The sequence below is a fragment of the Onychostruthus taczanowskii genome, unplaced genomic scaffold, assembly GCF_017590055.1.
Source record: "Onychostruthus taczanowskii isolate IOZ18803 unplaced genomic scaffold, ASM1759005v1 scaffold18, whole genome shotgun sequence".
Classification (NCBI taxonomy): domain Eukaryota; kingdom Metazoa; phylum Chordata; class Aves; order Passeriformes; family Passeridae; genus Onychostruthus; species Onychostruthus taczanowskii.
The window spans coordinates 7804651-7825714 of record NW_024499017.1 but is presented as its reverse complement, the minus strand read 5'-3'; the positions used below and the strand labels follow the sequence as shown (position 1 = coordinate 7825714).

Here is a 21064-nt window from a genome sequence, read left to right as displayed (position 1 = left end):
CACACTCTGTGCTCCTGGCTTGCAAACCCATTGTGGATGTTTCACCCACCTGCCTTGGGAGCACACAGGGAGAAGGGGCCCTCTGCATATGGAGGAGCTTGGGACAAGGAGAGCATTGTGTTTATTATTGCTTTACCTTCACACAGTTGCTCAACTGCTTGTGATAGCATCTTTCTGAGAAGTGAAATTTGGAGGCTCAACTCTGGCCATAGCAGCTGCTTCACCTTTTTAAAAATAGCCAATGGGCAAAGATTTCCCCCACCCTTCCTGCCTGCACTGGAGAGGTTGCCTCAGCTAGTTCCTCCAGCAGCCCTGGCTGCCTTTCCCTGCCCCTTGTTCACTGCTGTTACTGCTCCAAGGCTATTTCATGGCTTCTTGCCTGGTTCCCTGTTAAAAATGCTATCCCAGCATTATGCCCACTAACCTTGGGCATAAAGGAGGATGCAAATGCAGCACTATGAATGTCCCAGCTTCCTCAATTTCATTGATCAATAACTCTTTCCTGGTGAAGCAATGAGCCATGTTTTTCCTTCCACTTCTTTTTAAGGCAGTCAGTTAAGTAAATGCAGAGCCTCTGGCAGCCCTTGTTAGTCTTAATTTGATTTGCACCTCGGCTTTCCAATTTTGCCTCTTGGCAGTTTAGCGAGCATGTCATTCTGCTCGTGTCCTTTGTGGTTTTCCTCATGGCCTTCTGTTTTGACCAGTGGGATTCTGAAGAACTCTGCAGCTATATTTGCCTCCTCTGAACTTCCCCTCCTTCCCTCAGCAATAATAAGTGGCTACCAAGGTTGTTAGTACAAGTCTTAGGTGTCTGGCTCAGCTCTTCTTGAATTCATGAGCAGTCTGTCCCTCTTAGTTGAAGGTTTTTTAAAACCCTTTTCTCCTTCAAATAACAATATAAGTAATTTCATCCTATAGACACAAGAGAAGGGCTGTGCTGGTCAGCCCAAGGGCCACCCAGCCTGGCTGTAGAGAATCATGGGATCCTGTTAGGTCAGAAAAAAAGATGTTTGAGTGCAACAGTTACCCCATCACTGCCAGGCTTGTGCAGGTGTTTATGTCACTGGTGGCAGGGATGTTGCTGGTGCTGATGATGTCATGCCTGGTAGAGAAGCTGATGAGGTGGGTTGTTTAATGGTTGAACATCTGCCCAAGTTGGATCATATGCTCTGAGAATAACCCAGAAGACCTGGACTCTTTTTGGGGTAATCTCTGAACCTCAGCACCTGTTGTGGATGTAACACTAAATCACTAGAACTATGTGCTGGTTTGAAACCCAGTGGGAAAGTTAACTCCACTCAAGCTGCTCCTCCTCCAACAGCAGAGGAAACACCAGGCGAGACCACATGTAGGAATCACAGTTTTACTGAAAAACTCACAATAAACACAACATTATCAATAAAAGAGTACAAAAGAGAGTGCTCTACCCACGAGAAGGGTATTCACCACCAAACCAGCAAAAAAACCTATTTATTCTCAGTACAAAGCAGATCCATGTGCATCACTGCAGCAGCACCTCTGTGAAGCAAGCAATGCTTTTCCATCCTTGCCCCTTGTGTTTCAAGTGAGTGAATGAAACAAAGGTCAACCCACATCACAACAGGTGCCTGCTCCAGAGAAAATCCAGAATATTGCTCTAGGACTTCTCATGGCCAGCACATGCCATCCAGCACATCCAGGACCAAGCTCTTCCTGAACACCATGTTGGCCACACAGTGTACAGTGTCGTTCCTGAACATGGAACAAGCAGCTAGAGGAGCCTGTCAGCAACTGGAGACAGTGAAAATAGTTGCTGAGGCTTGGCAGTGCTTGGAGCTGCAGAAGCAAGGGGAGAACGGGCTCAAGAGCCCTGTCCTCACCGTGAGACATGGCTTCTTCAGGGGAAAATAAAGCAGGGTTCTGCAGCCACTCAGGGGTAATAGGTGTCTTTGGTCCTCAAGACTACACTGCTGTATGAGCTAACACCTGGCTTTTGAGGAGGATGACCCCAAAAAGTGGACAAGAAGCTGCTCACCTCCCTCACTTGCCCTCTTCCTTGGGAGAGACATCCACCTCTGTGCAGGCAGCACTGCCATCCCCACCACTCTGCTTCTGTTGCAATGGCTTGATCTCAGTGTAAATGACATTGGAGGAGGCAGATCCTGTCCCCTTCTTTTCAAAATTCAGGTTGGCATAGGTCAGATCCTCAGTCCCTGTCACCGGGGCTGCCTGCAGGGAGAGAGCAATGAGTAGAGCCTTGGCTTTTCTTTCTGTCTCCCCTGCTAATATATTTCCACTGGCACAACTCTGTGCTACCCAAGCACCACCCAGATTGCTCAGAAGTGCCATCTACTCAAACACTCATAAGCCCTTATTTAATAGGAATTAGTAAGTGTTTAGGACCATGTTTTCAGAAAGCAAAGCTGATTTTACTACGAAATCCTTTAAGTGGGTATTCAACAATGCTTTTTTTGACAGGGAGGAGGAAGCGATATGTGCAAAGCCCCCCATGGCTTACCGTACTGACCTGATTCCCCTCTGCCACTTCCCCACTCATGAGCTCTCCTGAAAAAGGAAACCTAGTTTAAATAGTAGCTAAAAGAGTGACAATGATCATTATTTTAAGAAAATAATGAAAGAATGAAGCAAACATCTGCATTGGTCCTGCTTTTGTTGTGGGAGAGGATGAGGCACTGCAGCTCTTTGGCTCTGAAGATTGTCAAAGGGCTGCAGGGGTTGGTAAGGGCATAAAAGCCCTTGGAGGGGCTGGAGAAGAGCTCTGAGATGGACACTTCTGGATATGAAGACCTGTTTCAATCACCCAACAGGCTGTGCCATAACCAGACTCCCACCATCAACTGGCCAGAAGGAAAGGAGGGGGGTGAACCTTCTCACCACACTGGGACAGCTGGTTCAGGAGGACTTGTGAAGGGAACACAGAGCAAGCAAGAGCAGTAGGATGTCAAAGATGGACATCTCCCAAGTCTGACTTTGTCCAGACCAGCAGTGGAGGAAGAAATGCCAACCTGTTCTGTTCCTTCTGCACTGCCACAGCAGGAAGCCAATTACCGGCATGTAAAGGAGCGTCCCGACCGCTAAGCCAAGGAGGATGCACAGGAGTCCTGCACACACAACATCACAGAGGCACTCGTGAGCCACCACCCCCCATGCAGGGACACCTGCTGCCACTGCCTCCTTCATGGCAGGGTCAGCTTCTTCCCAACTCGGGCTTCCAGACCCTGAACCATCTACAGCTTCAGGGTGCTGACCAAATCCAGTGGGGAATGGTCTCCAAACTCATCCAGGGGGTAGTTGGAGCATCAGAGGCCCTTCCGAGCATCACAGCCTCTGATCCACTGGTGCCTACCCCAGTGTGGCAGCGGGTCCCACCCACTCATGGGAAAACATCTGGCTGTTTTCTCCCTTACTGCTCCTCCCTCTTTTTCCCTGAGACTCCTTCTGCCCTCCACTCTTGCAGCCAGGGGACTGTGGGGACACACCTGTCCAGATCTTCCCTGTGACATCAGTCTGAGGTCCTGCACAGCCACAGCCTGAAAGGCAGAAACACGAGTGAGAGAGTGCCCAGAGGCAGAGAACAACGTGCACCCTGCTCTGCTTTGGAGCAGGAGCCTTGACCCCACAGTCCTGGCTGTGCCCCTCCTGCCACCACAGCTCCAGCCATGTCAGTAGTTGGCTGATGTGCTGCAGCTGGAGAATATGGCAGGTCCTAGGAAAGAACCAACAGCCCAGCAGCTCCGCCCCCCAGCTCCATCCCCCTCTCCCATGGTGGGATGAATCTGCCAAAAGCTGCTGTGCTGGGTTGGCTCCTCCAGTTCTCAGGATGCTTTCAGGGAAAGCAAAGCATGGAAGAACCAGAGGAGTGCTGGAGGTAGCATCCTGCTCTGCCCACTCCTCTCCCCTATGAAACAGACCCACTGCCACTTACTGAGATCTGCTGCTTGCGTGCTGTTCCCAGTGCCTGTCGAGTTTGGTCTTGTGATGAAGACCCTACACACACAGATTCCTGTGCAGGCTGTACACAAGCTTGAGTTGGTGAAATTCCTACAGTTTTCACCCAGAAACACAGTGTTGGTTTGATTTCCAGCACCTGTTGAGTTAGGTGTTGTAGAGAAGACCCCAGACACACAGATTCCTGTGTGGGCTGTACACAGGTTTGAGCTGGTGAAATTCATACAGTTTTCTCCCAGAAACACAGTGTTGGTTTGATTCTCCCTCTCCAGACATTCAGGATTGTACCACTTCACCTGCACTGTGAGATTCTCCAAACCAATCTCGAGCTGCACAGTGGTGACTGGCTTTACCATCTGACTGGTTGTTCCTGGAGGAAACAAAACCAGGGGATAGCTGAAATATAGATGACCTTACAGGGTCATGTCCCACGTGTCACTCATGAAAGTCATGGTCAAGTGACCATTTTTCTGCAGCAGCTGATGATCTTTTTCAAATCTGGCTGCTAATGATTCTAAGCATTCTAACCATGCTAAGCACTCAACACTGAAATGTTGCATGTTGACTTGTGCCATTGGATGCTGTGCAGTGCACAAACTTCTCTGTGCCTCAGGAAGGACTGAAAATGTGAGGATGGGGGGAAGGCATCTCCTCCACCAGTGACATAGGCACCCAAGCAGGAAGTGCCTCAGGCTCCACCATTTCATGGAGCATGAGGTGGGATTGGGGGATTGGCAGTGGAGAATGGTCAGCTCTGGAGAAGCAAAGAAAATACAGTAAACAGATTCCCTGCAGCCTCTCTGGCTTCATCCCACCCCATAATGCTCACTCTGGAGTACTTCAGAATCACTCTCTGAGCTGAAGTCACTTCACATGTTCTCAGCTGAGTCCTCCCTCTCTCACCTCTCTTCAGTCCTTCTTTCCACTCCAAGGGAATAGTGGATTTCTGTCCCTTACCACCTTTGCTGAGTTCAGAACATCTGCCCTTGGACGTGTTCCTTGTGTTCTCCACCCTGCATGTCTACGTTCCTGCATTTGCTTTGTTCACGTTGGCAAAGATGAGCTGGGCCAGATAATTTTTCTTCTCCATACCCCCTCCATTCTGCTGTTTTCCACCATCTCAGGTGACATTAAACCACTTCACCTCCCTAGCTGTGCTGCTCAAACCTGCCTGGGGCAGACACTGCAAGATGAGACCTAACCCTACCAACACATCAACTGTGGCTGAAATCTGGTGAGCAAGTCCTGGCTGTAAAAAAAACCCTATAGGAGAGCTGGTTTTGTCCTAAGGAATATCCACATCTGCCCTGTGAAGCTGACCCCACTCCACAGTAATCAGGCTTATAAGCATTTCTGTTTCCTTCCCCCCAGCTGTTTTCTCTCCCTGTTGCTGAAGGCAAAGCTGGTTCAAAGCCCCTGGAGCTCACAGCCTGTGCAAGCACAGCTGCAAGGGGGACCCCTTTACAAGGCACATGGCAAGGTGCTGCTGCAGAAGAGGGGCTACATGATGCAAGAGGGGAGCAGCAGGGACTTTCCACGCCTTCTGCAGGCACAAGCAAAGAGGGAAGAGTTCAGAGGCAAGGGCACTGGGGGACTCACCAACTGGCAGCCAGGTGAGGAGCAGCAGGGGCAGAAAGGTGTTGGCCAGCCAGGGCTCCATGCTTCCCAACAGCCTCATGGTGACCGTGCTGGTGCCTGGTGGGATCGGCCGGGAGCCTCTGTCTCTCCCTGCACTGCGGGGTCACTGCTCAGCCAAGGGCAGCTGAAGTCTTGCTGGGACCTCACCCCTGCACCACTGGGCCAGGCAGTTTCCTCTGTCCTCACAGACTTCCCCTCTCTTCCCCTTCTCTTGCCTCAGCCCAGTTCTTATCTGCTCTCTTCTCTGATTCCTCCTCTGGTTTCATCCTGACCACATACTTGGGAGACCCGAGTAATGCCCCGGGAGCTGCTGATGGCCATCCCCACTCCACCAGGGCCCGGCCCAGCAGCTCCCTGCCACTTCCCCAGCTTCCGGCAGCGCCACCTCCCCACGCCACCCGAGCCTGTTTGGTTTCACCCCAGGGAACGGAGCCCCTGGAGGAAGCGGTGCTGCGGCACGGCTGGGGTGATGTCCACACCCATCTGGTGATCGGAGGTGCTCCCGCTGAGCCCAGGTGGGGACACACACACCCTGCCACCCAAGGGACTTGTGGTTTGACATAGGGATGGGCTTGATCAGAGTGCTCTGCTTGTGGGATGTACATGGCCCTGCAGAGCCCTGCCCCCACTCTGGCCATGAGGACCCAGCTCCTGTCACTTCATTGCCACTTCCCTGTATTTCCCTGCACCTCTGGCATGAGGGACATGAACATCCACCAGACCAGACACAGCTTGTGTCACCCTTGCCACCAAAGGGACATGGGCAGCAGTCAGCAGGTGCAGGCCCCTCTGTGGGTGCAATCTCTGCTGCTCCCCACTGCCAGCCACTGCTCTTCTTCTTCACACTCAGAGCACAACCTCTTCCCATCTGCCATTTCCTCCCCTTTAGTTTCTATCAGCATCCATAGTAACCACCCTCCACACCATGCTGGGCACACACAGCCTGGCCACACGTCTCTCCAGAAGAAAGGCTGTTCACTGGAGCTCTGCTCCACCAGCCAGTGGAACTTCCTGGCTGAAGCTGAGGTCTCATCTGTAAACCAACCCACACGAGAAAGCAGCAACACCAGCATGATATTTGCTGATAAGATGGCACAAGATCCACGAGAATGACAAGTGAGAGGTTCTGTATCCCTCTTGCTCTCCCCTCTGGACCTCAGCATGTCATCCCATGCTCTTTCTGATGTTCAGTTCCTGTCTGCATTTGAATCTTCACATTCTCTCATTTCACAACTGCATAATGATGTGTACTTGTTTGCTTCCTTCCTTTTCATTTCTATTCTGGTTCTCACGTTTCCTGGCACTGATGAAGCCAAGACCTTCTCCAGCAGGACGTGCCTTCCCCCTGTTCCCAGCTGTAGCGCCGGTGGAACTAAAGGTTAATGTCTTGCTTTCTGCTGACTCCACAGGGGTGCACTCCTACCAGAGCCCCTTCCAACTCCACAGCCACATTCCATGGTGCTCTCTGCCAAGGAGAAAAGAGAGCAGGAAATGGCAATGCTACTGTTAATAACAGGGTGCCCCGCCTCAGCTACACCAGGCACTACACAATGTCCACAGCAACAGGGAGGCTGCAGAGTCCCTCAGGAGCTCCCCACTCCCTTGAAGGGCACGGGGGAAATACAGAACGTGCCATCAAGGTCTTCCTCTGCAGCTGCTGGGAGCAGCGAGCAGGCCCCGTGCGAGGCTGGGGAGGATGAGGAGCGCTCTGAGAAGCGCTGTTTTCAGTCGGCCCGCGGTGCCTTTACAGCGCTGTTCCCTGGGTGTCGTGGTGCTCTGTCCCCGCAGGGCCGCCAGAAGCGATCCCGCCCTCACAGCACTGTGGGGCTGACGGGGCTCGGGGGCACATCGATCTGAGGCCCCTGAGCCCTCACGGAGCTGGGCACGGAAGAGCCAGCGCCAGAGCAGCTGGTGCCACCGAGCAGGAGGTGCTGCAGACACTGGCGGTGTTCCGGGCTCCCTCCGTGAGGCACAGCACCCTCAGGAAGCGGCAGCCGCCCCCGGGACCCCGATCAGGGCACAGCCCGAGAACCCACAGCGCCTCACCACAGCTCATCGCGCTGCTCTCCCATTGGCTGTTGTCTCTGTCAATCACCATAAGTCCCGCCTCTCCGCCCATCTCCAGCCTCAGGATTGGCCATCCTTCAAGCGGCGCCTGAAGCCCCCTGGGCGCCGCCATGTTGGGGGCCGCTGCCCGGCGGAGGGGCGGTGCGGCGCCGGGCTGTCGCGCATGCGCGGGCCGGGCAGGGCCGCCGCCCCGGGAGCGCGCGGCCGCCTCGGGAGCGCGCCCGGCCCGAGGATGCGCCAGGCGGGACAACCCCGGTGGCCCGGCCGGGCACAGGTGAGGGCGGCTCGGACCCCTCGAGCCCCCCGGGCTCCTCCGCTGTCCCGGGGCCGCTGGGCGGCGAGGGGAGCGCGCTCCTGCCGGAGGGCGCGGGGCCGCGAGCGGCTGGGGAGAGGCCGGGGGTACCAACTCGGTGTGGGCCGGTGAGGTGAGGCGGGGCCTGTCCCGTCCTGACCCCTGAAGGGGGAGGTGAGGCGAGGTGAGCCCTGCCCGGTTCCAGGGGTGAGGCGAGGTCAGGTGAGCTCTGTCCCGTCCAGCGCTGCCAGGAGCCCGAGGAGCGGCTGCCCGAGCCCCGCTGCCCCGGGCGGCGCGGAGCCCCGCGGGCCGTGCCCGTGGCATCCCCGGGGCTGCCGCGGCCGTGCCGCGGGCTCTGCGCGAAGGCCGGTTTGCTTCCCGGGATTTCCCAGCTGCTGCCGTCCCCGGCACGGTCCTCGCTGCCACCTTGGACCTCGGGCGGCACCTGTGGGAAGTGCCGTGCCTGGAACGGGGCCTTTGCTGCTGTGCATGCAGGCCGGGAAGGACAGAGAGCTGTGCTGGGCTCGTCTCCAGCTGTGGTGGGAGTTCCTGCAGGCTGTGCGCTCCTGGGTTATCGCACAACCCGCTGGCGCCGAATCAAAAGCACGTTTGGTAAAGAAAGCACGTCAGTTTTGACATCAACACGTGAACCATTCCATACACAGCGTCAAGTGTATTCGTGCCAGAGGGCAGAAGTGTTTGCTGGTGAGCTCCTCCACCATGTGTCTCGTCTTTCTTGGAACCCAAAAGGAACTTCTTAGGATAAGTTGGAGACATGTGAAAAGCTTTCTCTTTATGCAGAGTCAGTGCTACCCTGGCCAGCACCTTTCTGAACATGGGCTGTTATTTTCACTACCTTTGGCCTTCTGTAATGGTCCACAACAGTTTCTGAGCCCTGTGATCCTTGACTGTACTATCTAGTTTTTGAGACTTCTGCCTTTGGAGCTCCCAGACTGCTTCAACATGGAATTGAATGGGATGCTGTTGGAGCCATCAGGTTTTTCATTGCACTGGGTCACAAACTTCTTGTTGCTATGTGTACCAAAAGAGTCAAAAAGCCCCTTTCTATGACCAGGATGAGACGTCAAACTCACTGTGAAATTCAGCAAAAATGAAGGTCTTTTGTGGCCACATTAAAAAAAAAAAAAAAAAAAAAAAAAAAAAAAAAAAAAAGGAATGGCAGAGGTCTTAAGTGCTTCTGTTGGAAAATTTAAGTCAGAATGATGTTGTAGGATTGATTATTTCATATCTGTTAAAAAGAAATTGATTTTTATCTCCTGACATGCAAGATACCTGTTGCAGTCTGCTTTCAGTTGCCCATAAGAGCTCTGCCTTTTGTATTTTCTGGGGGAAGTTCTCACTGAATTGTTCATTCCAATGTTTGACTGCTGGAGAGGTTGATGCACTAGGATTTTAATTTTTGTAACTAATTTGCTGAGTCTTGTTTGAGGCTTGGTGGGTTTTAAAGTAAATATGTAGAAATTGTACCTAATTCTAAGCTGGTGTTGGTTCCTGTTTCAGGCATTTCTTTCTCAGAGGTGTTCCCATGCTCTGCCAAAATCAGTTTTCTCTGGTTTTCAGTTCAGTGCTAGATGTGACTTCTGTGCATTCAGTGAACCTCAGTGGATAGACAGGAGTCTGTCTTTTCACTCCCTGTAAATGACAAATGTCTGCACTGTCTCATGGCACGGGCATTTCACAACTTAAAAAACTGATGCAAGGAGAACCACCTCCTTCAGATTGTTTTGATCCTGCCTTCTCTGAGCTCCATTTGATGTGCTCTTATATGGTGAAGGACAGTGAAAATTTTGGTTTTCTCCATCCTAAGCCACTCTTGACTTTATTACTTGTGATGTCTCATCCAAACTGAGGATGAAAAAAACCCTGAAACATTTCCTTGCTTAGGTCTTCCTTTTCAGGAGATTTTGGTGCTTTTGATCACCTCTGAGAAGAGGAGAAGTACCAGATGTGCACGTAGAGCTCCAGATGATGGTGCTCCAGGGACTTCTGTGGCTGCACAGTGCTGTTCTTCTGAGATCCCTGTTCCTTCTTCCCAAACTGTTAATTACAGCTGCCTGTCCTCAGCAGTGGCCTTTTTCTGACGTGGAGGGTTTAGGCTGTTTCCTCAGCTGGCCTGGGCTGGGATCCCTCTCCTGCCAGCCCTGGAGTGTGTCTGCAGTGTGTGTGTGTGTGTGAAGGCTGCAGCACCCACGTGTACCCCCTTTCTAAAGCTCTCTCAGCTCAGTTCTGCTCGTGCTCCACTGCTCTGTGGTTTGCCCCATGTAAGGATTGGCTTATTTTTTAAGGGGCAACTGGATGGAAAACAGGGAAGAGTAACACTTAAACTGAGTGATTGTTAGAGAAATCAGCTTATCTGAGTAGCAGGAGGCTCCTGTTGCACATTTCTCCTGGAGCATTTTCAATGAATTCAGCCTTTTCTGAACTGTTGTGTGAGTTAGACACGTCTGTGTGATCTGTGCAAGCAGGCACACACTCACCTGGTCTCTGCTCCACCTCACTTTGTATCCCTTCAAACAAAGATGTTCTTTCTGCTGTAAGAATTTTTAACTCTTCCATACCATAAACTGCTAAACAGATTTGTGGGGACTTCAGTAGTTATGCCAGCTGTCCATCCAGTTGCAAGGGTTTTGTTTTTTTGGTTTTTTTTTTGTTTGAGTGATTTACATAAAGCAAGCCTGGGTAGAAGCCATCATCCTTGCCAGTATTCCAGGGTCCCACCCTTTTATGCAGACTTGGAAATATTTTCAAGATCCTTTTGATCTTGTCACTGCCTTGTTTGAGTGTTCTGCTAAATGCTGGATAAAAAGTTTATGCCAATGAGCTTTGTTCATCTTTATAAAGAATGACAGTGACAGTATCACAGCAAATGCTGCATCACACAGAATAAGGAAAAACATACTGAATTAATTAAGTAAATATTTCATAAGCTGTTTATAGCATCTGTAAGCATTTGTGCATTTTGCAAGATCAATATTCTCAAGCATTTCTGTTTTTTAGTTTAGTGTCTGTACTATAGAAATACAAAGGAATTCAGTCGGGGTTCAGTTCCATGGCACAAGCTGGGCAGCGTGGGCACCCCCAGACTAATGAGATGCTGACTGCAAACAAAGCACTTGGGCTGGGAGTGGTTCCACTTCTGTGCTGGTACTGCCCAGTGCTGTGTCAGGGTTTGCTTGCATGTGTTGTAACTTAATGTGAGTATCTTGGGATGGGGAAATGAGTAACATTGTTTCTGAAACAGGCTGTGATTCTTGCTGCTTATAGGTGTCTTTCCCAAAGGTGATCTGGTGCTGGTACCACTTCTCTTTTTAAATCTGGTCTTTGTTTTTTCATTGTAAGCTTCTAATGAAAATGGAATTTGTCCGGGGTTCAGTTCCATGGCACAAGCTGGGCAGCGTGGGCACCCCCAGACTAATGAGATGCTGACTGCAAACAAAGCACTTGGGCTGGGAGTGGTTCCACTTCTGTGCTGGTACTGCCCAGTGCTGTGTCAGGGTTTGCTTGCATGTGTTGTAACTTAATGTGAGTATCTTGGGATGGGGAAATGAGTAACATTGTTTCTGAAACAGGCTGTGATTCTTGCTGCTTATAGGTGTCTTTCCCAAAGGTGATCTGGTGCTGGTACCACTTCTCTTTTTAAATCTGGTCTTTGTTTTTTCATTGTAAGCTTCTAATGAAAATGGAGTTTGTCATGTTTTTCTCTCAAAAAACAAAGTTCAAAAAAGGTCAAGTGGGTGTAGTAGATGAGAATTCAGAAAGGCACAGAACGAAAGGTTTGTTTGGTAGGTTTCTGTGGTGTCGGAGATTGAGGAGACTTGTGGCATCTCTCCTTGAAGCTGGTGCTAAAGCGAGTGCTGAAGGCAGTTTGGCCAGCTGTGGGCAGCAGCTGTGCTGGGGCAGACTGGCAGGTAGGGCTCAAAGGAATTGGAAGAACAAAAGGAGTGTGACTTGACCAATAGTTTGTGTGTAGGGAATATAATAATTCTGTGCAAACCCTGCATTCCTGGAGTTTAAGTGGCATTGGCAGAAGGAGATATTTTTAACTGTCCTAGGTGAAGCTTTTAACTACCCACAGTGGACACAGAGGAGCACCTTTTCCTTTCAGCAAGCAGATTGCTGTGTATTTAAACACTGGCATTCTCTCTCCTTGTGGGCTTCTCCCCAGGCAAAACAAGCTCACTGAATCCAGGCTTTCCCCACAGGACATATTTTCTAAATCTTCTCTAGGCTGACTTATCTATTTGCCATAAAATTGTTAAGGTCCAAGTAGTTGTTTTCAGTTTGTGTATTTAATTTGGAAGAAAGATTTATGTGTCCCAAAGCATGTCTATTATTTCCAGCTATTTCAATTGGTCTAATAAAAGCTATTACCTCATCTCACAAACCTTTATCTCATTTAGGAGCTTACATCATCACAAATAGAGCAGCACTGCTTTTACTGCTGGTGTGACAGACTCCATGTCGTGTCCTCTTGGTGCTTCCTGTCACTCCCAGTTTGTGCCTGTGTCTGGTCTATCCTGCATTCTTGTGTGTGTTTCTGTCCCCGTGTGCTGAGTTTTGAAGCTGAGGAGATGACTCTGTCAAGCTGCTTTCTCACCCTTCTTCTGCAACAGGTTTATTAGGTTTGTCCCTTTGTACTGCATCTCTATAGATTGCACCTTTTGGGCGTTTTGGTTTTTGTCATTAGGATGTTTGAGAATGTTGAAAGCCATACAAAGGACAGAAGGTGGCATTCAGGGCAGGTGTGTTTTGATACCACAATGTGCCTTTTGCTGATAATGACTTGTAACTTTTCACATTTTAGGAGATGTGGATGGAACACCGAGCTGAGGAGCCGACCATTTTACTGAAGGCCTGTGCGTAGACCCTGATGCTCGAATGAATGAATGAAGAATGAAAATGCTCCCTGGAGTGGGTGTGTTTGGAACTGGTAGTGCTGCCCGGGTCCTGGTGCCCTTGCTGAGGGCAGAAGGCTTCTCCATTGAGGCTCTTTGGGGCAAGACTGAAGAGGAAGCCAAGCAGCTGGCAGAGGAGATGAACATCTCCTTCTACACCAGTCGGACTGACGATGTCTTGCTGCATCAGGACGTGGATTTGGTTTGCATCAACATCCCTCCACCCCTGACTCGGCAAATTGCTGTGAAGGCTCTAGGTACCTTTTTGTCCTTGGAGCTGGACCAAAAATCTGTAGCTTGTTGGCAGATTGAGATTTAGCCCAGCACAGTTCTGGTTGCACCAATGGCAAATGTGGTGCTAAAAATTTTGTGTGGCGTTTGTGAGAAGGGTTACCTGGTTTGTTTTTTTTTAAATACTGTTAATAATTGCTTATAGATCTGCTTGAACCAGTTGGGCTAAAATATTTTGCTTGGGTCAGACTGAAGTTATGGTAGGAAATTTGTAATAAAAGGCTGTATCAGAGACAATAATGAGAGGGTAAATGGCTTTATGCCCATTTTAAAAAACCAGAGAAACAACAACAAAAAAAAAAAAGCCAAAACAAATTGTTTAATTAATTTTAAATTTTCCCATGTTCTGTTCTAGGAAACTGAGATTTGCTTGGAAGGGGCAGGTTGTTCAGCTCTGCTTTATGCTTTCTCCACAAGTAAAATCAAATTTGGAAGTTGAAAGACTTTGAAAAAATATTTGTATACACTCAGTAGAATCTTGTGAATTAGGAGCTAAGAGATGCTGTTTTAGCTGTGACCCTGGCCACTACCTGGACCACTCTTGGCACATCCATGTCCATAGCAGGCTGATGTGGTCCCAGCTGGAGGAATCCTTCTACCTGACTCAGGAGGGCAGATGGTGGGGACAGCAGGAGGAATCCAGCTGGATGAGAAAGAAGGGATGACACCCAGACTGGTTGGGCAGGGAGATGGGAGCCAACTGCCCAGGCATCATGACATTTCTTAATTCCCCAGTGTGTGACTTTGTAGTGTTAATGTCCTCTCCTGGAGAGCAGCGTGGGTGTCAGTTTGCGTGTAATTCTGTAAATAACAAGGGTGATATTTTTACTTTGTTTACAGGAGATACACGAGTTAATTTTAGGACAGGTAATCTCAGACCATGTGAGCCCGGGTTGTTTGTTGTACCTCTTTTCTCTACAGTAATTTCTTTTGGAAGTAAACAAGTCCCTGCACAAACATTTGCAATGCCACTTAGATATGCAGAGTAAGATTTCAGGCTTTTTTTTCCTTTTCTTTTTTATACTGTTGGATTAGTTTGTTTACCTTGTTGGAGTACTGTCCTTTGAATTTTAACGTATTCTGATTTTTAAATATTTGAACTGTAGGTTAGAATTTATCTCTTCAAATATGCTAAAAGCTCTTTAAAGCATTTGTTAGGTAATATGCATTTCACTAGGTCTTGTGGCTCTTGATGATCAAGTCGGCTAAAAAGGAGAGGATTCACCATTCTCTGATGGATTATTAAGTAAAAGGGATTGGGATTCCTTCTCTGAAGGCTGGGAACTCATAAGAGGACATTATCCAGGGGAGGAAAGGGAGGTAAAGCTGGTGCAGAAATACAGAGGTTGTATGTGTGCTTGAATGCAAGTATAGGAAGTGGAAGGCTGAAAAAGCCAGGGAGATGGATGGATGTAGCAGGAAAGGGTAACAATCACTTCCTCTGTCCTGAGATGTCCTGGTCTGTAAACTGAGGCAGACATCTCAGGCCAGTGTGGTGCTGACCTTGCCTTTCAGCTCTCCAGGTTCATTGCAGTGGTATTTGCAGGTCTGCTGCCCAGTATATCATGACTTATTTAAAGCCAGTGTTGGGTGGTTTCCTGTGCCTGAATGTTCTGAAGGAACACAGAACCAGGGGAGGGCCAAAGATGGCAGCAACATTTTGTTTGGAAGTTGAGATTGATACAGTGATGAATATAATCAGAGAATTATTTGCTGTGAATTGTTTATAACAGATTGGTGTTTACTTGCCAAGAGACTGGGCTTTAGGAAATGTCAGAAGTGGTGCAGTAATAATGGTCTTGTGTGTTGTGTTTTGTTGGTCTGTTTGTTTGTTTTAAAGTGGAGTTTTATCACTTATTTTTGTACATTTTTCTACTTTTTTAAAAACCTGTGCTTCCATTTGGTAAAGAGGAGAAAAAACCCAGTTTTTCTAGGTGGTGCAGTTTCCTTGTGTAAGTTTCTTGCTGACAGGCATCCATGAACAAGCCTGGGGACAAAGCAGTGACACTGTTTGAGTTCATGAACCAGACAGAAGAGATCAAAGCCCAGGGGATAGTTCATATTAAAATCAGTGTAATCTTATGGTTTATCTCCACAACAGGCAAAGCAAGAAGCTCTCTTTAAATTTGTGCTTCTTTTGATCTCAGAGGAACTAAATAAATTTCACCAAATGTCTGTGTTGTGGTTCATGTTCCACAGTTAAATGCACCCATCACGTCTCCTGGCTGGTGAGGGCCTCAACTGAAAATTTTGCAGCTGTGGTTTAGGAAAACAATATGGGGCAAAGTTCAGGTTATTCATTACCAAAACAATAGTAACAATCCCAGGGATGTAAGCTGCACTGCCTTGAAAAACAAAAGGCATGGCCATTACCTTGGTAAGGGACCTTGTAGCCATCTCTGACTTGGCTCGGTCCTTGCTTCATGGCCATCTCTGTGAGCCTGGGGACAGCTGGAGGGATGTTCCACTGAAGGCAACAGCAGGATTATCCCAGAGCTGTTATGTGTTCCCAGGTGTCATCCTGGCACTCTGGCAGTGGCTGTGGGCTGTGCCCAGCTGTCAGTGTGCCATCCCAAAAAAAGGCATCAGCCACTTTTAGCTCCTCAGGTGGCTCAGCCTGGGCTGCCACAACAGGCACAGCACTGAGCGAGGGCGAGGCTGCTCAGCAGAGCAGGGAGAGCCCGCTGTGACAGGGCTGTCCCCAGGCTGGGCAGCAGGGGAGCACCAGCACAGCACTGGCTGCAGAGCTGCTCCCATGGAGCCAGAGTCACTTTGGTTTTCTGCAAGCTTTGAGGGTACAGATTTGCTCAGGATGCTGTGAGCATCCCTTTGCTTTCTCTGGTGCTGCTTTACTGTAACCTGCCTTGGAGATGAGCACCGTTTAAACAAGGCAGATAAACTGGACTGAAGCAGCTCTAGATACTTGTCAGGTGCTTCAGCTAGCCCTGAAAAGTACTGAACTGTGTTGTGCCTTGCCTTGGCAGCAGGACTGGGGACAGGGGACTCAGAAATGGTCCCTAAAATGGGGGGTTACCAATGGCCAGCCAGGGCGTCCACTGGGAGTTTGACCTGACCCTTTGTTCGTTAAAGCTGCTGTAGACTCGTATCAATACAGGGGATTTCTCCCTTGTAGTCTTCCCTGTTTCTGACTGGATTTCACTTGTGTCTGTTAGAAGCAGAAGTTCGGAGTCTCCTTAGCTATCCCCCGGCTGAGCTGTGTCACGGGAGCGTGCTGGCCCCTGGCCTGCTCGGAGGGTTCCGGGAGGGCTGGCTGGGTGCAGCCGGGAGAGGGAGCACGGAGAGCGGGAGCCGCCGTGGGGATGTGCCTTCTCCTCGCGTCCAGAGACCGACTGGAGTGCCTGTACCTGCTCACTGGGAGTCAATAAACAGCACAGTCTGCTCCTGCCTGAGGAGGAGCTTTCTGAGAGGTGCCCAGCGCCGTGTGCAGCCATTCCTGAAATTCTTGGGCAGAAACTGTGGTGTGCCATGACTGACCTTCAGGTCTGGCAGCCCCAGTTAGTGTCTATAATAACCGTGTTAGGAATAACTTGGTTATTACACTGAAAAATGTTTAGATAAGTATTTGATCAGAACAGAGGTAAAACAGGAAAAAACAGTAAAAGTAAAGCACTGCCATGAGAAGGGGGATACCAGAAAAGCTCCAAATGTAAGAACTGGTTAAAACTTGTACTGTCATGCTCTTTTGTATTACTTAATTTCTGCTTTACAGTTAGGGAAAAAGAGGATTATTGACTGCCCCATTGATTTAGGCTGAGCACAATGTAAAGTGCATCAGGAGCAATAACTGCAGTGGGTCAGCTTGGGGGTGCAGCTCTTGTCTGTGTAACTCAGTCACCTTTTGTCTGATTGTACAACAGGTTTGTGCAGACCAAAATGATTTGCTTTCTAAGTAGAAAGGGTTGTTTTAAAACAGTCCACTTACCAAAACATTATTTCTAATTCTTGTGTTCTGTACATAGAATCTGTATGTATATCTTTCATAAATATACATTTTTATATATAAGTAAATTGTATGTCCCATTTGTATTAATTTAAAAAAATAAAATTGTATGGTGATAGTGCAATGCAAAGTGAAAATCAAATCTCCCCCCCACACACACTTCTTCCCTGCAGGGTGCATGGCTTTTTTTTTTTTTTTCTCCTCAGGCTATACAGGTATTCAAATAATTTGTAAACTATAGCACTCATAGTGTGTCTTGTTTAGATGCCATGTGATGCCATTTGGACATTTATCTTTCATTATGTGAAAATCCTCTCTTTATTTGGAGCCTCCCTCTGTGAGAGTTTGTCAACGGTGCAACTGAAGCATCTTGGAAACAGCATTGAGTCTTGCTGGACTTGGCATTCCTACTTTAGTTCCCAGATCTTTACCTTAGAAATTGCAGCAGGAAAGCCCAACTCTTAAAACCACCACTTCTTGACAACCTTTGGGGCATGTGAGCGTGTTTTCCTCGAGTGTGCTAAATATTGTAATTTTTTTTCCATTTGTGCTGCAGGAATAGGGAAGAACGTCCTGTGTGAGAAAGCTGCTACCTCTGTGGATGCCTTCAGGATGGTCACAGCTGCCAGGTATTACCCCAAGCTGATGAGCATCGTTGGCAACGTGCTGCGTTTCCTGCCCGCCTTCGTGAAGATGAAGCAGCTGATCGAGGAGCGCTACGTGGGCAACGTCATCATCTGCGACGTGCGAGTCTACGGGGGCAGCCTGCTCAGCCACCAGTACAACTGGATCTGTGACGAGCTCATGGGAGGGGGTGGCCTGCACACCATGGGCACCTACATCATCGACCTCCTGACTCACCTCACCAGCAGGAGAGCTGAGAAGGTCCACGGCTTGCTCAAGACTTTTGTGAAGCAGAACACGGCCATCAGCGGGATCCGCCACGTCACCAGCGACGACTTCTGCGTTTTCCAGATGCTCATGAGCGACGGCGTCTGTTGCACTGTGACTCTCAACTTCAACATGCCTGGGTCATTCATCCACGAGGTCATGATTGTGGGCTCTGCCGGCCGCCTCATAGCTCGTGGGACAGACTTGTACGGGCAGAAGAACACCGCGCTCCGGGAGGAACTGCTGTTTACAGACTCTCTGCCTGTCAACAAGGGCCTGTTGGATAAGGGGTTCAAGGACATCCCGCTGCTCTACCTGAAAGGAATGGTGTACATGGTGCAAGCCCTGAGGCAGTCTTTCCAGGACCAGGAAGACCGTCGGACATGGGATCATAAACCTGTGTCCATGGCAGCCTCTTTTGAGGATGGCCTGTACATGCAGAGTGTGGTAGAGGCCATCAAGAAATCCAGTAGGTCAGGTGAGTGGGAGACTGTGGAGGTGATGACTGAGGAACCAGATGCCAACCAAAACCTCTGTGAGGCACTTCAAAGAAATAACTTATGAACATTCCTACCTTGGAAAATACTACTTCTGGCTGTAATGTAAAAAAAAAACCCAGTTTTTAAGATATGTAGATTCTTATTTAATAGCCTGAGTTTCTTGGTTTTTTTAAACATGTAAAATATGTTCTCATAGGAACAGTTCTGGTTTAAATTGTTTGAAGAGTTTTAAATGTTTCTGTTTTTTGCAAACATTTAATTTTTGTCTTGGAGACTGGTAGGAAAACTTGAATTGCCCTTTGCACTTGCAGTAGCTGAAGTGAATTGTGGGATCTCTGCCATTGCATGGCTTGGAAATGGGACACAACCCCTGTTGCACAGGTTGCTGATTTAACCATGAAAGCACACAGAGCAAGATCAGGGAGTATCTGTTGTTCAGATGCCTTTTTCCTCTCTCTTGGGAGACTGATTTATGTTTTAATCCTCAGTTTGTAAAATTTTAGAAAAAAGTTCAGTGATGTAACAAGTCTCTGAACTTGGACAAAGCAGAAGGAATGGATTAAAGTTAGTAACATAAGGATCAGCCTTTTGGCTTCCTGTGTGTGGTAAATGTCTTTCAAATTCATTCAAACTGATGTTTTATTTAAATGATACTATAATTCTCTGTTGTTGGTGTCTTGGCAGGAAAATATTCAGGAAGTCTGTGATGCATTGAGCTATTCTTCCATATCTGTAGACATTATTCCTTCTATTCAAGAGGCTGCCTGCATCCAGCAGCTGTTTTTCCATAAGCTCTGTGCTTATGTCAGTTGTGTTTACTGCCTGGCAGCACCAGTGCCGTGCCTGTGGGGCCACGTTCTCATTTCTGTGACTGTTACTAAATAAATGACAAATGCCTCCCTGGGTCACAGGATTGCCACAGTGTCGTGGCTAACAAAGTAGTACAGCATGAACCTTTCAGGGACCTGAAAGTGGAAGGAAGGAGGTATTTCCTACCTCTTGCAGCTCTCTTAATGTGCTGGCTGGGTAACTGTCACACTACACACATCCTGGTAGTTGAGAGAACAGGGACTGAACTGCCATGGGTAAATGTGCTCTTGATCTCAAACACTGGCTATTAATCCTCTGGTCCAGCCCATCTTCACGCCCTCCTGCAGCTGGTGCCCAGTGGAGAGATTTGTTGGCAGATGATGGGGTGGAAGTTCATTCCTTCTGAGAAATGTTTCTCTCTGAGGCAGGTATGTGGAAAGGATAGTCTAATTTTACTACATTTGTTTTGTGTACTTGAAAGCTTTTTTTTAAAATGTTATTTCCCACTAAATTGTAACCCTGTGTATTTATGTATATTAACATGCACGCTGCTGTTCCATAAGCTGGACCTTCCTGAAAAGTATCATGTTTTCTACAGAAATAAAAAGTTGTGTTTGTTGAGGGAATTCTCTATGCAACTGTGTGCTTGTGTTTGATTTGGTCAAGCTAAAACCGTCTTAATAAAAGTGAACAGGAGGCTCAGAGCTGGGACTCAGTATCTGGTGAGTCCTTCCCCATTTATTGTAGAAATTGCCAGAAGACACCAAGTAAAAAGCAAAATCCCTGCAGTATTGATGGGACCACTTTCTTTGCTTGGTGTGTAAATTAGGTATTTACCTTTGGATATTTACTTTCCAGACTCTGACAGAAACAAGTCTGCTGTGCTGTTTTAAAGGGTAGGAGCATGGCTGCTCTTGTGCTCTGCACATTCTCATCTCTACTGTGAGCTGTGTGGAGGAAGTGCATGGTTAGATTGGATATTAGGAAAAGATTCTTCACCCAGAAGGTGACTGGGCACTGGAATAGTCTCCCCAGGGAAGTGGTTGTGGCCCCAAGCTTGCCACAGTTCAGGAAGAGTTTGGACAGTGCTCTGGGAGGCACAGGTGGGATTCTTGGGGCTGTCCTGTGTGGGGCCAGGAGCTGTACTCTGATCCTGCCATAGGTGTGAGCATCTACTGCCTGTGGAGGCTGTGTGCTGTGTAAAATGGATGAGACAATGTGTCCTGAGCTCACCTGGCACTCACCACCTTCATTCAGACAGAAGAGCCCTGACTCTTCATGCCATTTTGGGGGCTGTTTCGAAGCTGTCCTTCTGGAACTGAGAACCTTCCTTTGTGCCTTTGTCACTAAGTTTGTATTGGGCAGAACAAATCAAAAGCGCAGCTCCTTCTCTATGGGAAGAAAGAAGCACAAAACATCTCCGGCTGGTCCCAGTGAAGGAAGGAGGGTGCCGAGACTGCTGGGTGAGAAAGAGACACGACCGCAGAACTGTGCGGAGAGGCGAAAGGGGCCTCTCGTGGCTGCCTGCAGCCTGAAGCTGCGCTGCACGGCCAGAGCGGCACGGTGACCGCAGGAGCGCCCGTTTGGGCGAAGCGGATTGCAGCCGTGAAGCCTGGATTGCCCCGTGCAGTCCCCGTGTGCTTAACGCGGATGTTGTGCATTAGGGACCGGGGCCGGCCGGGGCTCAGCGTCCCCCGTGCGCTGCGGCTGCCCGGGCACAGCCGGCGGGGCCCTCGGGCCGGGCCCGCCC

At 48.9% G+C, this 21064-nt stretch overlaps 3 protein-coding genes across 8 annotated transcripts in view; 2 read left to right on the top strand and 1 right to left on the bottom strand.

The window, feature by feature from the left end:
- Positions 1-1348: 1348 nt before the first annotated feature.
- Positions 1349-7765, bottom strand: LOC121333972. 3 transcript variants are annotated; one of them, XM_041400817.1, is made up of 6 exons: positions 7633-7765; positions 3926-4318; positions 3480-3530; positions 3006-3101; positions 2498-2544; positions 1349-2208 (listed from the first exon to the last, which is right to left on the bottom strand). In XM_041400817.1, the coding sequence occupies exons 1-6, from the start codon at positions 7763-7765 to the stop codon at positions 2020-2022; spliced, it is 909 nt and encodes a 302-aa protein (XP_041256751.1). In that variant the 3' UTR covers positions 1349-2019. The 3 variants fall into 3 exon arrangements, with proteins under 3 accessions (XP_041256751.1, XP_041256752.1, XP_041256753.1); XM_041400818.1 differs by having other exon boundaries at positions 2507-2544; XM_041400819.1 differs by lacking the exon at positions 7633-7765 and adding an exon at positions 5548-5677.
- A 32-nt stretch (positions 7766-7797) lies between these two features.
- On the top strand, positions 7798-19940 carry GFOD2 (glucose-fructose oxidoreductase domain containing 2). 4 transcript variants are annotated; one of them, XM_041400810.1, is made up of 4 exons: positions 7798-7927; positions 12771-13118; positions 16326-16580; positions 17670-19940. In XM_041400810.1, the coding sequence occupies exons 2-4, from the start codon at positions 12860-12862 to the stop codon at positions 18566-18568; spliced, it is 1413 nt and encodes a 470-aa protein (XP_041256744.1). In that variant the 5' UTR covers positions 7798-7927; positions 12771-12859; the 3' UTR covers positions 18569-19940. The 4 variants fall into 4 exon arrangements, with proteins under 4 accessions (XP_041256744.1, XP_041256747.1, XP_041256745.1 ...); XM_041400811.1 differs by lacking the exon at positions 7798-7927 and adding an exon at positions 11653-12588; XM_041400813.1 differs by lacking the exon at positions 16326-16580.
- The window catches only part of ENKD1 (enkurin domain containing 1), a 13050-nt gene continuing 11589 nt past the window's right edge, over positions 19604-21064 (top strand). The window contains exon 1 of the mRNA XM_041400814.1: positions 19604-19742. The gene's annotated coding sequence lies outside the window, so the exon portion shown is untranslated. The remainder of the gene's footprint in view (positions 19743-21064) is intronic.

Coding starts and splice junctions, on each gene's coding strand:
- LOC121333972 (XM_041400817.1), bottom strand. CDS start 7,765: ATGGCGGCGCCCAGGGGGCTTCAGGCGCCGCTTGAAGGATGGCCAATC. Junction 4,319..7,632: donor GAGCAGCGCGATGAGCTGTG/GTGAGGCGCTGT, acceptor TGTTTCCTCCAG/GAACAACCAGTCAGATGGTA. Junction 2,545..3,005: donor GTGCAGAAGGAACAGAACAG/GTTGGCATTTCT, acceptor TTCCTTTTTCAG/GAGAGCTCATGAGTGGGGAA.
- GFOD2 (XM_041400810.1), top strand. CDS start 12,860: ATGAAAATGCTCCCTGGAGTGGGTGTGTTTGGAACTGGTAGTGCTGCC. Junction 13,119..16,325: donor AATTGCTGTGAAGGCTCTAG/GTACCTTTTTGT, acceptor TGTGTCTGTTAG/AAGCAGAAGTTCGGAGTCTC. Junction 16,581..17,669: donor GAGGAGGAGCTTTCTGAGAG/GTGCCCAGCGCC, acceptor TTTGTGCTGCAG/GAATAGGGAAGAACGTCCTG.